We start from the raw sequence: 14,431 nt of genomic DNA, 5'->3' as shown, positions 1-14,431 counted from the left end.
CTTGCTTAGGTGAACCAGCTTCATACTTTAAAACAAAAGTGGTTTAAAATATATATATATATATATATATACATGAGATCGATGATCCTCTCTGTCCATTAGCAAAAACTACATGCACGCACTTTTAACGCAGTACCGCCGGGTACAAGTGATACCGGGAAGCGCTCGCTCCTGCTACTTCCTTGTGCGGGGAGATGAATGACAAATGGATTCTTCTGTGTGCTTGGTGTTGTGTCGGGGGGAGGGGGGGGGGGGGGGGGGGTGGGGTGGGGGGGTTCAACCGGTACCGTTGGAACCGCTCGTGAAGGAAAAAAAAGGCTTTATAATTGGCCGGCGGGTCTTTGTGCACGTGAAAGTGTGTGCATGAGCGATGAATACGATCCTGGCACGTCGCAGCCCCGCTAATGCACTCCCACTGGAGCGCAGGGAATAAACAGATAAAGATGAAGTGAAAGAGAGAGAGAGAGGGGGGGGGGGGGGGGGTGGATAGAGCCAAACGAGAGACTGAGCATGAGAGGGCAAAAAAAAAAAAAAAAAAAGGGAGGGAGGGAGTTTTCAGTTTTGTTATTGGAGCCGTAGAAGTCATTTCTGCGCTAAAGAGTTCCAGATGTTCGTTCGGCCCCTGAGAAAAGGGAAGGAGCTCGAAAGGGACGAGGTGGAAACCGAGCAACAGGGAGGAGTTTTAAATGAGTGTGTGACACTCTGGAGGAGCTGGGCTGTGCCATGTGGGGGGGTTGTGGGGAGGGGGGGGGGGGCATCAGGTGGTGAGGTGGTAGAGGGGCATGTGGTTCTACAGGCAAGCCGAGGGGCTATAAAAAGCTGGGGTGGTCAGAATAATGGTGTGTTGTTATTACACACACACACACACACACACACACACACACACACACACACACACACACACACACACACACACACACACACACACACACACACACACACACACACACACACACACACACACACACACACCAAACCAAAAGACATCTGGTTAAATAAGGAGACAAAAGCTGCTCTTTAACTTCTACCGCCGTGAAATAAGTCAAACATTTTGCCAGAGAACCGACACGTCCCGTCCCGAAGACGAACGGACGTCTTGAATAAAAATGAGTAAACGTGATTTATTTTCCTAAAAATCGTATGTTTTGACAGTCCAAGGACAACCAGCCAGTTCTTTACAAGGACGTTAACGTTCCATCATCATCATCGTATTGACGTTTTCCAGAACTCAACAAACACACCATGAACACAGGAGGAGACGGAGCACGTAGAAATTTAGAAGTAGATTCCTGCTCATAAACCTCTATATAACTCTATAACTCTAGTTCTATAGGTCTATGGCCGCGCTCGACCCGCTGCTAGCGTCATGTAGCTTCTGAGCTTGTAGTCCCCGATTGTTATGGTTAATTGATGACATCACGGTCCACACCTCGGGAGAAGAGGAGGGGGGGGGGGGAGGGGGTGTTGAACGGCATGAGCCGGGGTTTTACAATTTCCCCACTCTGGGACCCGTGTTCAAAAAAAAAAAAAAAACGTATTTTGACGCTTCTAAAACCGCCTCATGTGGACGACAGGCTAAAAACATCTTGTTTAGGTGAACCAGTTTAATACTTTAAACAAACATGGTTAAAAAAAAAAATATATATATATATATATATATAAAAAAATTCAAAGTTTAACTATAGAGGTTATTATTGCACTATTTCGCCCACTCAAGGTAAACGTGGCGTCTGAACTAAAATGAGTTCGACACTCCGTTATCGCTAACGTGAGCTAACGGCCTCCCGCATGCCCACTGACCTCTGACCTTTACAAAGTTGATATTGTCGTCAATCAAAGGTGCTTCTGTACGCAAACGTCAGCGGGGAGCCGCGTAATCGCACGTGTGTGTGTGTGTGTGTGTGTGTGCATCCCCAGCATTTGTTCCCCCTCCCTCTGTGTTAAGCTGCACCGTCGCACAACAAAAGGCCATTGTACTGCAGTGGAGGAGAAAAAAAAGAAAAAAAAGAAAAAAGCTGAGCTCCTGGTCGTGAGCCACGGACAATAAGGTCGGTTACTTTCAATAAACTCCACACTGTGCTGGTGGAGGAAACAAACGCACAGCTGGAGGGAGAGGGAGAGAGAGAGAGAGAGAGAGAGAGAGAGAGAGAGAGAGAGAGAGAGGGATGTACAAGTGAAGAAGGGATGAGGAAAGGAAGAGAAGGTGGAGGAGAAGAAGAGCCGAGCTTCATCACAACAGGAAAATAAAACAAAACAACCGAAGGGGTTGAATCGTCAGTGTTTCTGTGTCAACCATCCAACTTCACACAGGAAACACTTTCTCTTAGGACGTCACGAGTCAAAAATCGTGACGTCAGTCAAACAATAGCGCTGCAGGACAGACTTCACCTTTTCCACACGTGAGGAAGTGGAAAATTATGGTTAAAAACTTTAAAAAACTATTAAAAAAAGAGAGTTTAAGTGCATCAACACAGAAAGTTTCACACGAACCCCTGCAGGTTGATTTAGCAGATTTAAACGCTTGTTCTTGGATTTTTAGTGTGAAAAACTTTTGAGTTTCAGTTACTGAGGTCGACTTTTCGACTTAATAAGGTTTTAGAGGTTCTGGTGAAGCTGCTTGCAGGTTGAGGCTGCAGGAGGACCGGAGCTCCATCATTACGCAACCCCCCCTTTTCCTTGCAGGACGTCCCGCTAGTGGAACTTTGCGCTCGGAGCGCATTGATCGGTTGGACACGGACAGAGGAATTCCAGGATTCCAAACCCCGCGGACCTGGAAACGCTGGAATTAACCTTAAGTGCGCAGGGAGGAACATGCAAACTTCCCCACAGTCAAAAAAATGCACATTTACCGTTTGCGTTCTTCCCGCAGATCAGGTGCTCGTAGTGCTGCAGGACCCCCCACAGCTCCGCGTCATTGTTCACGAGCCCCTCCAGCGCCTCGGCGCTCACGGGGCCGCACGCGGGCCCCGGCGGCTCCGGCCCCGCGTGGCCCCTCTCGGCGGCCAGCACGCGCGCGCCCACCTCCTCCGCCAGCGCCTCCATGCACGCCGTCAGGCAGATGGCCGCGTACTCGTGGATGCGCACGGAGATGCGCGTGTCCGCCATCCAGCGGAAGAAGCGCCCCACGGAGAAGGAGAGGCCGCAGCGCGCCGACTTGCCCCGGCGCAGGAGCGCGCCGGCGCTCATGCTGCACGTGGAGATGGCGCGCACCGTGGCGGCGACGCACTGGTCCGCCAGCGCCCAGCTGAGCACGAGACGCATGGCGCTCTGCACCTCGAAGCGCGTGCAGCGGCAGTGCATGACGCTGAGGCGCTGCGCCTCGCGCGAGATGCGGATCAGCGCGCGGCGCAGGAGCCCCGACAGCCGGCGCGCGGCCTCCGGGGAGAAGGCAGGTGCCGGCCCCGGTGCAGCCTTGGCCCCGGACACGCGGCGCAGGACGCGCGCCACCTCGTCCTCCGTCCAGGGGAACTCCTCCAGCTCCGGCAGGCGCGGGCACTTGGAGAAGGTGTCCTCCGGGTCCTCGGGCAGGACCGTGTTGACAGTGTCCCAGCTGTTGTTCCGGCTGTTCATGGAGCCGGAGTAGTACCACCAGTTGCCCCGGTGGGGGGCCGTGGTGAAGGCCTGCGAGGTGGACTTGGACGAGGACAGGCTGAGGGACTTGCACGAGTCCCCGGCGCCGTATCCCGAGTCCAGGGTCAGGTCCTCCAGGGTCTTCATGTGGACATTGCTCAGGCCGGCCATCGTGGTCCGGATCGTGTCAAGGTTCGGTTGGGTTTCGTTCCGACTCCGGATCAAGAATCAAGAGTCGATCTGGACCAACCGGTTTGTTTTGGTTTGTTTTGGTTTTACGCAGCGCGACTCTCCGGTGACATCCCGGTCACGAGCTCGGTGCGGGACGGGGGGGACACCTCCGGCTGCCGGGACCGACACAGACCTGCCGGCCGGAGGGGAGGTGAACACCTCGGGGGAAGGGTGGGGGGGGGGCCTACCCGGGTTGGACAGCGGGTGCTGGAGCGGGAGCGCCCGGTGCGTTCACGGCGAGACGCGCTGCGCTCTAACTTCTTCCTCGTGGGTCTTTAAACTTCCCTCCCGTCTCCCGGAAACGCCACGAAACGTCTCCGTTTCCCCCCCCCCTCCGGGAACGGACAAACATCGGGTTTTATCTGCCAGTTCCGGTCCCGTACAGCCGCTCATCAGACTCCCAATTGCGATTTTTCTTTCGAGGAGGAGGGGGAACAAAAAAAAAAGTGCAACTTTTCTACTCCGTGTCCGCGGCTCGACTGCAAGCAGCCCGGGGGAGGCACGGCTACAGATGTGTTGAGGAGGCAGGGCTTCCGCTGAGTGACAGCGAAGGCGAGCCAATCAGAGGAGGGCTTTCTCCGGTGGCAGCCAATCAGAGTGCTTTTCCACAAAAAAATAAAAGGGGAAAACTCCGAACGAGTCAAACTCATTCCCTCACATGTGTGACCTACATAACACACACACACACACGCACGCACACACACACACACACACACACACACACACACACACACACACACACACACACACACACAGATAGTTTTTATTTTCTTATTCAGAAAAGTTTTGTATATTGTGTATTTTATCATTATTTACTTCATTATATATTATATTATATTACTTCATTATACTATTTATTTGGGTATTTTATCCCAAATAAATATAAACGAGATCTCGAGCTCTTTTCCTGGTTAAATTAGAAAAAAAATTACTGAAATGAAATTCTATAAATTAGCATGAATATCTAAAAAATTCCACATTATTTTGGGATCTTTGTGGATATTTTAACAAAGCAAATAAAAAGAAAAACCTTGGGGAAAAAAACGCCAAATATAAGTTATGGGTCCATCTATTTCAGTTTGTAGGAGGAAATGAAGGTTAAATGTGTATTAATCATTCCTTTAAAAAAAAAAAAAATCAAACATGAGGCTCCAGGAGCAAAAACAAAGTCTCCAATCGACCAAACTACCAATAAAAGTGCCAAAAAAATTCAGAGAAAACATAGATATTCCTTCTTTTTTGTTTTTTAAAAGACATTTCTTAAGACCCGAGCAGAACAGCAATAAGAGAAAGGTTTTTTTTGTACATTTAACTGTATTTTGCATTAAAATACAACTTTATGATACGATCGTCATCACTTTTGGTCGTAATTGGGTTTTTTTTTTGTTTTTTTGTTAAATATCAACATTTTCATCACGTTTCCTCTCGACCACGACAAAAACTAACTATCAAGTTTAACTTTAGAGGTTATTATGATGAAATAATCTCAAAGATTATCCAAGTAAGTCACCGGGTGGATTTTATACTTTTCCATTCTGTTGGGCGTTAATTCAACATTGCTGCTCTGCTTCTTGAGACACTTTGCTAAAGTTTACAGTGTTTTTTAGTTTTTTTTTAGTTTCTGTTGACGTGGTTTTTTGTGCAGGACAACGGATGGAAATTAGTCTTGTGCTGAATCTGCTTTATTTCACTGCTCATTATGAACCGTCACAATGAACAAATGAGTAAAAACAGCTCTAGGAGAAGCTCTGGGTACATTTCACTGTATTTTGTATCATTAAAATTGGCTTTATGTTGAGATTATGGTCATTTTCTCATTTAATTGGGAAAAATAGACACATTTTCATTACAAACGCTCCACCTTAAACCTTTAATTCTACATTTAAAGGTCATTATTGCACTATTTTACCGGTCCAGCCCACTCAACTGAAATAACACCACCGATCTACTCCAATGTTCAACATTTAAGTGAAAAAAAAAAAAAAAAAGTCCCTGCTGATCTCAGGAACATTATTTGGTTCGTTAAGAGTCTAATTTGCAGCAGATGTGTTGCAGTGGGACGAGCAGCCGGCGCAATTATACCTAATGAAGCATCTGCCCGGGGTATATTAGGATATGTGATGATCTACCAAACGACCTGATATTTGTTAATTGTTTGTTAATTGTTTATTGATTTTGGATATTAATCGTGGTTACGATTTTGGCTCCAGATGATCTCAACACTCAAATAATCGAGAAAAAAATGATTATGTGGTGTTTCCGTTGTGCGCATTTGGCTGCAGGAGCTCCACTCTCAGGCGTTTCCGGTGCAGCCGGTCAGACAGGAAGTGACGACGCACTAGCTACTTAGCGCTAAGTTGCTACTTTTAAATTTCCCGAAAAAGTTCTGAATGTATGGTTTCCTGCGTGTTATACTTGCCGTAAACTAACATGTATTGATGATATATAATAAAAAGGCGCGTTACACCAGTGGTTTAGATTCCGTGTCAATTTAAAGCTAAGTAATGCTAACGGTGGCTACTAGCATTACTTAGCTTTAAGTACTTAGTTTAGCTTTGTCCCAGGGCGGCCAAATTATCAACAGCATATAATGTAAAAGCAACATGATTCATTACTGTAGTTTATATTAGTATCTAAAGTTATTTATTTATTGTTTTTAAAAAGATTGAGTGCAGTACAACAGTTTATTCTTTACTACTACAAGATATTTTTATATATTTAACAGGAGTTTAGATTCCGTGTCAATTTAAAGCTAAGTAATGCTAACGGTGGCTACTAGCATTACTTAGCTGTAAGTACTTAGCTTAGCTTTGTCGCAGGACGGCCAAATTATCAACAACATATAATGTAAAAGCAACATGATTCATTACTGTAGTTTATATTAGTATAAAGTTATTTATTTATTGTTTTTAAAAAGATTGAGTGCAGTACAACAGTTAATTTTTTACTACTACAAGATATTTTTATATATTTAACAGGAGTTTAGATTCCGTGTCAATTTAAAGCTGAGTAATGCTAACGGTGGCTACTAGCATTACTTTGCTATAAGTACTTAGCTTAGCTAAATTCAAAGACATAATTGTGTAAATAATCATGATTTTTTTCCATAATCGAGCCTGCAACCAAAATGAATCTTACAATTAACTCATATTCCTAGAGAGAGAGAGAGAGAGAGAGAGAGAGAGAGAGGGTGTATCTTAATCGTCGTCTTGCACATCAGCAAATCTCGCCCGAATCTGTAAAGCCTGCGGTAACACCGTTAAAGGTGGAGCAGTGTTTACTTTGACTCAAACGGTGTTTGCTTTGCTCAGACGGGGTTTATGTTCTCCACCGAAAGTGCTTTTTAAAAAAAAAAAAAGAACTTGTTCAGAACGGCGAGGCGGTTGAGCAACGGGCCGAGACAAACCTGTCGATCCTCGCCCGCCCGTCTGCTCGCTCACTGCCAGAGAACCGGATGGCATCGTGTAATATTTTCATTTAAAGTCCCAGTGAAATGTAAAACACTACTTTGCAAAAAAAACGATAGTTGGGGTTCTACTTGTAAGGTTCCTCCGACTCTGCCCCACCACTGTTGTCGCATAACAAAGTTATTTGAATTTTGAATCTCCAGCCGAGGAAGTCGGGGGAATCCTTCTTCGTGGGCGTGACGTCAAGAGTTGTGCAGATCTCCATCTGTTGTGTTCATATTGACTGGTTTCCCTCTTAAATATCCAAGTTTTTACAGTGTTTTGAAGTTATAGTCGGCGTTTTATGAGCCTTGACGAAAGATTGAGCCTGGAAAGACCGAGAGAGGAGAAAAGGAGCACGGGCGGCGGGAGCCGCTAACTCGGGCGGCTAGTGGCTAGCGGGAGCCGCTAGCTTGGGCGGCTAGTAGACGATCAAGTAATACCTGGACTCATCTTCAGTGATTCCACAGTCAGAAAAGCGCTTCGTCATGATCCAGGAAGCCGAGTCGTTCTGACAAAAGTCAGGAGCCTCGAAGCCTCAAAGGGGAAAACTGGCGGCTGCTGAGGCGAGGAGACGAGGACGAATGGAGGACGAAGCGTCTTCTGCTTCCTCAAACATGTTCCAGACGGGGTCACCGATGGCAGAACGACACATTCTGTGTCTTCTTCATCAATCACTGGGTTTGAAATGACCATGATGATGAAATATGGTTAAATTCAGCCTCTTTGTCGTTAAAACTCTGATCCTCCATAATGTAAACACAACTTGGGCGTGTGCACAACTCGTGATGTCACTCTATTATTGTCAGAAGCTCCGCCCAGTAGCGGAAATAACCGCTGTTTTTCGGCTATTTTCTCGCAGATTGCCGTGTTTTAACATTTTACCCTTCGGCCAGTTAGCATAAAAAAATGTCCCTAGAAGCGACAGCCAGAGTGTTTTGGAGGTCAAACTTTCATTTCACTAGGACGGGGGGGGGGGGGGGGGGGGGGGGGGGGGGGGGGGCAGCTCTTCCAGGGAATTAAAAAAACACACCAGCTTTGTTCTTCCTGCTCTGCGTCGGTCAGAAAACAGAATGGCGTTGAGACGAGTGACGCCAGGCCTCATGGAACCAAGTCTGGAACCAAAAAGAAAAAAAAGAAAGTATTCTAGAACTTCTCGGGACTTTAAAAGTTTACAACAGTTTATAACTGAACGTGTGTTTGTTCATGTGGGGATTCGTCTAGATGACGGTTCTGTTCATTCTCAACCCCTGAGCCTGATTTGAAATATGAGTTTAAAGCGCTGCAGCCACAAAGAGCTGTTGTGTGAGTGGCGCTCCCCCTGGTGGCCATACGAGGAAATTGCACTTGGGAGTTGTTTTATGCAGGATTTTCACATTTTATTTGGACATAAGAAGGTTGTAGGTTCAGATCCCAGCTGTCTGTAAATGCTGTGCGAATGTGTGCGTCTGTAAACCTGGAAACCACTTCGGACATAAATAACCAAACGAGCAGATTTTTAAATATCATCTTGACGTAAGCATAAAATTTTATTTGCAAAAAATGAACAAAAAAAAGAAACAAAACAAAAACAAAAACAAACCCCAACCAAATAAAAAGTACAATACATTCTTAAAATCTTTTCTCTACAAAACAATTTCACAGAAATTACCTTGGAATGTATATTCCTATTTTTCATGTTTATGTTTCTCATATATATGTCATATATTCAATGTTTTTTCTTAATATTTTTTTTTTAAATAGTCTCGTGTCGATGTAGAACGATGTACAGCGTCGACCTTTATTCTTCCTGAAGAGGTTTAAAAAAAAAAAAAAAGGTTCCAAGAGGGCGTCGTGACAATCATATAGTCAATAATGAATCACTAACTATCACCCGTGATGTAAATACGTCCAGTCTGAAGCCCGCCGGTCATTACATGGATACTATACTGCCAAAAGTATTCGCTCGCTGGCCGTCCCACTTTTTTTTTTTTTAAAAACCAGGGGATTAAATATGTCGGTCCAACAGCTTGAACTCTTCTGGGACGTTTAGAAGTGTCTTCATGGGACGTTTGGACCATTTGTGAGGCGAGACACTGATGCGGGACGGCAATATGTTTTGATTTGTTAAAAGCACCGAGAACTGACTGTGTTCTATAAATAAAGTTGAGTTGAATTGGGTGGAAGGCCTTGTTAGAGCAACAACCAACTGAATGGTTAGAAAATAAAACGTTATAAAACCCGGAATGCAGGAACTGGTCAATAATGTCAAATGATTTAACTGTGATCTGAATGTGTTTAATGTTATACGTAATTTTTTATGCAGATGACTGGAGAAATCGATTATAGAGAATAAGACTAGAAATGACTCAACAAGCAATCATGCATAAATAACACAAATTGTAATAAATATTCATATAAACAAATATTACAAACTTTTAGAACTCAGTATTTCAATGTTAATCAAATTAAATAAGTTTCAAGTCCGAATCATGAATTGATTCACGTTATAATGGAATACAAATATTACAATATTAGAGGAAATCTATTTTTACCTGCCCAACAATGGAATATCGAACAGTTTTAATTACTTTATCGACGAGTCGTTACATTCCAGGTTTTATTACGTTATATTTTAAAATGTTTTAGTGAGCAAACAAACCATCTGTGGTCCCTTTAATATGGCGGCCCTGAAGCGCAAACTACAACAAATCACCAAATCACTTGTGTTTTTTCATTTGTGTTGTGTTTTTTCATTTGTGTTGTGTTTTGGAATTTGTTGTGTTTTGGAATTTGTCGTGTTTTAATTTGTGTTGTGTTTTTCAATTTGCAGTTGTGTTTCTCAATTTGTTGTGTTTTTTCATTTGTGTTGTTTTTCAATTTGTTGTTCTGTTTAATGATTTGCTGTTGTTTTTGAATTTGTTGTGTTTTTGAATTTGTTGTTTTTTCATTTGTCTTGTGTTTTTCAATTTGTTGTTGTTTTTTCATGTGTGTTGTGTTTTTCAATTTGCTGTTGTGTTTTTGAATTTGTTGTGTTTTTCAATTTGTTGTTGTGTTTTTCAATTTGGAGTTGTGTTTTTCAATTTGTTGTGTTTAATGATTTGATGTTGTGTTTAGTGATTTGTTGTTGTGTTTTGCACTTCAGGGCCGCCGTACCTTAAACATCTCGGTTCGTTTACAAACGATCTGTCCAGCGGGCGAAGCGAGGGCACAATGCATTCTGGGTCGTGAACAAACAAGACGAACTGCAAAGAAAAAAATGTAAGAAGAATTAATGAGGGAGATTTCATATCGCCGTTGTTTGTGGCTACTGATTAGCCACGAGCTAACTAGCCTAGCCGCCACGGGCTAAAGCGGCGGGACTTCCGGTTTTTTGGAACCGAGACGAATCGACGAGCCGCGTTTCTTCTTTACTTCCTCTCTGGTCAGTGTTCGTTTTCGGGCCACAGCGCCCCCTAACCAGCAGCTGGTGTCACTGCGTGACGTTTGGTCTTATAAAGTGAATACTAACGACGGCGATTTAATAACGCTGAGCAAATACTTCTGACAGCGTAGACGGAGCAGCTGAAACTCCCTCCGCCGCCATTTTTAATATTCCAAACAAACACACTGACAACTTTATATTCCATCACAGAGAACCACTTCCCCACTTTTCTTTTTTTTGTTTTTTTTTCAACACTACAGTGTATCTGAATATACAGTGACGTCACAGCCGACTGATAAATAACTTCCCCGGTCATTAGTTTAAAAACTGCCTGCAGTCAAACCCTGATAAAGGCACACATTTGTGAAACAGCCATGCCTTGTCCAACACACACACACACACACACCGCGGCTTTTTGCGTCAGAACATGAAGTCTTCAGTAGGTCAGCATCCCCCGCCTTTTGTGGAAATGTTTTTTTTGAAATATGAGAAATGCGTTTATTCCTCAAAAAAATCCAATATTTAAAACACACAAAAAAAATAATATAGCAATATATTCTATGTTCGTCATTCATAGGATTCATCTTGTGGAGACGGTGGGAGATCCGGGGGGACGGATGAGGGGAAAATATTCTCTCTTTCCTGTCAAAACCGCCTTGAGTAAAACTGGCGTCATGAATAGAAAGTAAAAGAAACAAAATAAAAACACGTACGAACCCACCGATGTGTGACTTTTTTGCGAAGCGTTGGAGATCAAAGAAAGATCAAAGAAATACAGAGGAAGATGAAAAGACGATGTGTTTGTCGGTGTCCGTTTAGAAAAAACCAACAAATAAACAAACAAAAAAAAAAGCCGGACGAGCTTCAGCACCTCTGTGGCGTCGACATCTAGCAGGTAGTCGACGTGTTTAGAAACCCTCTGCTCGAGCTGCGTCGCCCTCTACTGGACGATTGGACGCAGAGCGTGTTAGAAAAAAAAAACAAACAAACAAAAAAACAAAAAAAGTTCTTAGGTTGTCTTCACATCTCGTTAGAAAAAAAACAAAAAAAAACACGGTGCTTTCTGTCTTTTTTTGTTTAGTTTTTTGTTTTAAAGCACATGTAAGCAGCAGCAAATCCTCACACACACACACACACACACACACACACACACACACACACGCACCACACACACACACTGAAAACAGCTGCTTTCCCAGTCTGTTTTGAAAACATTGCACCCAAAAAAAAAAAAAAAGGGGGGGGGGACGACGAGGGGAAGGAGAAGAGAAACATCCCTCCCCTCCTCCCCTCCTCCCCTCTTCCCCAGTTCACGCTCCAGACCTCCGCCTCCGTGTGACGAGGCCCCGCGGCGAAACGCTGGCGTCCCAGAAAAGAGCCTGTTTATAAAGGAAGGTAGAGTTCAGGTCTCTCTCCCTCTCTCTCTCTCTCTCTCTCTCTCTCTCTCACAGTGGATCTGCAGGAAGGTTCGTTTCTCTCCCCGGGCGCCGCTATCCCTTTGGGGGTCTTCTTGTTCTGGGCGTTCCACATCCCTCGCTTGGAGTGGTAGTAGTGGAAGAAGTTCCGCAGGCGCAGCCGCTCCACCTCCAGGCCGTTCTGAAGCACCCTGGGGGGGGAGGGGCGAGAGAGAGGGCGAGAAAACGGTGGGCACGTTGGACGTACAGGATAACCTAGAGCTACACTCGCCCTCGGGAACCGAGTTGGCGTCGCTAGCACGGGTAGCGGTTAGCTCGTGTCGATGCTAAAACTAAGATGGTCGGGTAGCAACGGCACTGTGAACCTCTGAGCAGGGAGCGTCTCCATGGCAACAGATGATCTCTCATCCAATTTGTATGGGGCTCCCCCCCCCCCCCCCCCCCCCCCCCCACACACACACACAGTTTTTGGAGATTTATTCAGAAATGTTTATCCGCTAACGTCCCGAAATCTAAATCTTTTGGCCCCTTTGACGACGACAAATCATCCCTGAAGATTTCATGGAATTTAGGAGGGGAGTTTTTGTGAAACGTTGGTAAAATACATACAAATGTTTGGCACTTTCCCAGATTTAAATTGTTTTTTCTTTTTTTTGCTTTGTTTTTTTAGACATGACAGATAATTTGGAAGTTATTTGAATTTTATTTATTTTATTTTTTGGAATTTTAAGTTATTTGTTTACTTCTGGTCCTTGATTTTACAGTATAATCTTAAATTTACATTTAAAAATTTTTAAACATTTATCTTACGTGAAATGTACTCGCTGCTAGTTTCTTCTCAAATTTCTATCTTTTTTTTTTTTTACATTGGAGCTGGATAATAAAGAGGACGGGCTGAGGACACAGCCCTGGGGACACCGGGGGAGTTTGTTGTTTAGGATCTGAACCCAGTCCAGATGATGTGAAGGTTTTTTCTTTGTCAAAGGTAAAATATTAAACAAATCGATGGCAGAGTGACGCTTCATGCAGTAACTTTTCAGGTTAATCTATCAAAGAATCGGGGACGAAACAAAACAGGGATTCTTCAGAGTTTAAGCTTCAGCTTTGCTTAAAAATCCACATTTCCTGATGGACGGAGACCGAAAACCTCCGAAATGTTCCACCGTCAATTTCTGGTTTCGTCGTGATTTTATCAGACGGCGCCGAATTGAAGACGCTCGTGTTGCAGAAGATTTCCCATGTGACGCTGGCGATTCATAAAAAGAGACATTACAACCAGCCGACGATCGGCTCCTCAGGATGAAACGTTAAAGATTGTTTGAGCTTCCATATACAGGTTTTATTTATGTTTCTATCAGGAGGCAGGGCAGAGCGACACAGAGTCGTCGGTTCACATCCACAAGGTAAATGAAAATGGAGGTTTGAGACGCTTTGCAGGTTAACAAATAATAATAAAAATACATTAATTAATTAATAATAATTGTTTAAGAGAACATTCCACCTCTTTTGGTCATTTAAAAAAAATGTTTTGGCCCAAAAGATAGAAATAATAATATAATAATAATAATAATAATAATAATAATAATAATAATAATAATAATAATAATAATAATAATAATAATAATAATTTTCAAGAGAAAAAAAAATATGAGGCAAACATTCCACCTCCTTTGTAAATATTTTTGGAGCCCAAAAGAAAGAATTTGGGGCGAAACAAATAATAAATTAAAAGCAGAAGTAACAATAAAAAAATAGAAATAATGAGTAAAATATTGAAGAAAATAATAATAATATTTTTTTAAGAGAGCATTCAAACTCTTTTGGTCATTTTTCAAATATTTTTGTGTCAATTTAAAGCAGAAGCAATAAGAAAAAACATTGAAATAATAATGAATAAAATATTGAAAATAATAATAATTTTGTAAGAGAATATTCAACCTCTTTTGGTCATTTTAAAATGAATTTTAATGAATAAAGTATTGATAGTAATAATACTTTTTTTTAAGAGAACATGGTCATTTTTCAAACATTTTTGTTAATTTAAGGCAGAAGTAATAATAAAAAAATAAAAAAATAAAATATTGAAAATAATAATATTTTTCTAAGAGAATATTCAACCTCTTTTGGTCATTTAATTTTTTTTTATAAAGTATTGAAAACAATGACAATAATAGTACATACATTTTTAAAAAACACACGGGGGAGGGGTGTGTCCTCTAAAATCAGGAGGTAGTGATTGGAGAGTTGAAGAGTGTTAGAACTTGTATGACTGATCTCCTCCACCTTCAGTAACTCATGACCTCCTCCACCTTGGAAGCCCCGTTACCTGTCCAGCAGCTGTCTTACCTGTCCAGCAGCTGTATGAC

General features: G+C 43.0%; 2 protein-coding genes across 2 annotated transcripts in view; both read right to left on the bottom strand.

Moving 5' to 3' along the window:
- abtb2b (ankyrin repeat and BTB (POZ) domain containing 2b) overlaps positions 1-4,268 on the bottom strand; it is a 52,996-nt gene extending 48,728 nt beyond the window's left edge. The window contains exon 1 of the mRNA XM_080504692.1: positions 2,850-4,268. Coding sequence (XP_080360818.1) covers positions 2,850-3,741 — 892 coding nt within the window. The 5' untranslated portion in view covers positions 3,742-4,268. The remainder of the gene's footprint in view (positions 1-2,849) is intronic.
- b4galnt4a (beta-1,4-N-acetyl-galactosaminyl transferase 4a) overlaps positions 3,846-14,431 on the bottom strand; it is a gene marked incomplete at its 3' end in the record, with an annotated part of 189,151 nt that continues 178,565 nt past the window's right edge. Inside the window, exons 10-13 of the mRNA XM_080504793.1 lie at positions 12,100-12,256; positions 4,263-4,337; positions 3,990-4,008; positions 3,846-3,934 (exon numbers count right to left, since the gene is read on the bottom strand). Coding sequence (XP_080360919.1) covers positions 3,846-3,934; positions 3,990-4,008; positions 4,263-4,337; positions 12,100-12,256 — 340 coding nt within the window. The remainder of the gene's footprint in view (positions 3,935-3,989; positions 4,009-4,262; positions 4,338-12,099; positions 12,257-14,431) is intronic.

Source organism: Blennius ocellaris, assembly GCF_963422515.1.
Source record: "Blennius ocellaris genome assembly, chromosome: 11".
NCBI classification, from domain to species: Eukaryota; Metazoa; Chordata; class Actinopteri; order Blenniiformes; family Blenniidae; genus Blennius; species Blennius ocellaris.
The sequence above is the reverse complement of the archived record's forward strand: the minus strand, read 5'-3'. Positions and strand labels throughout refer to the sequence as shown.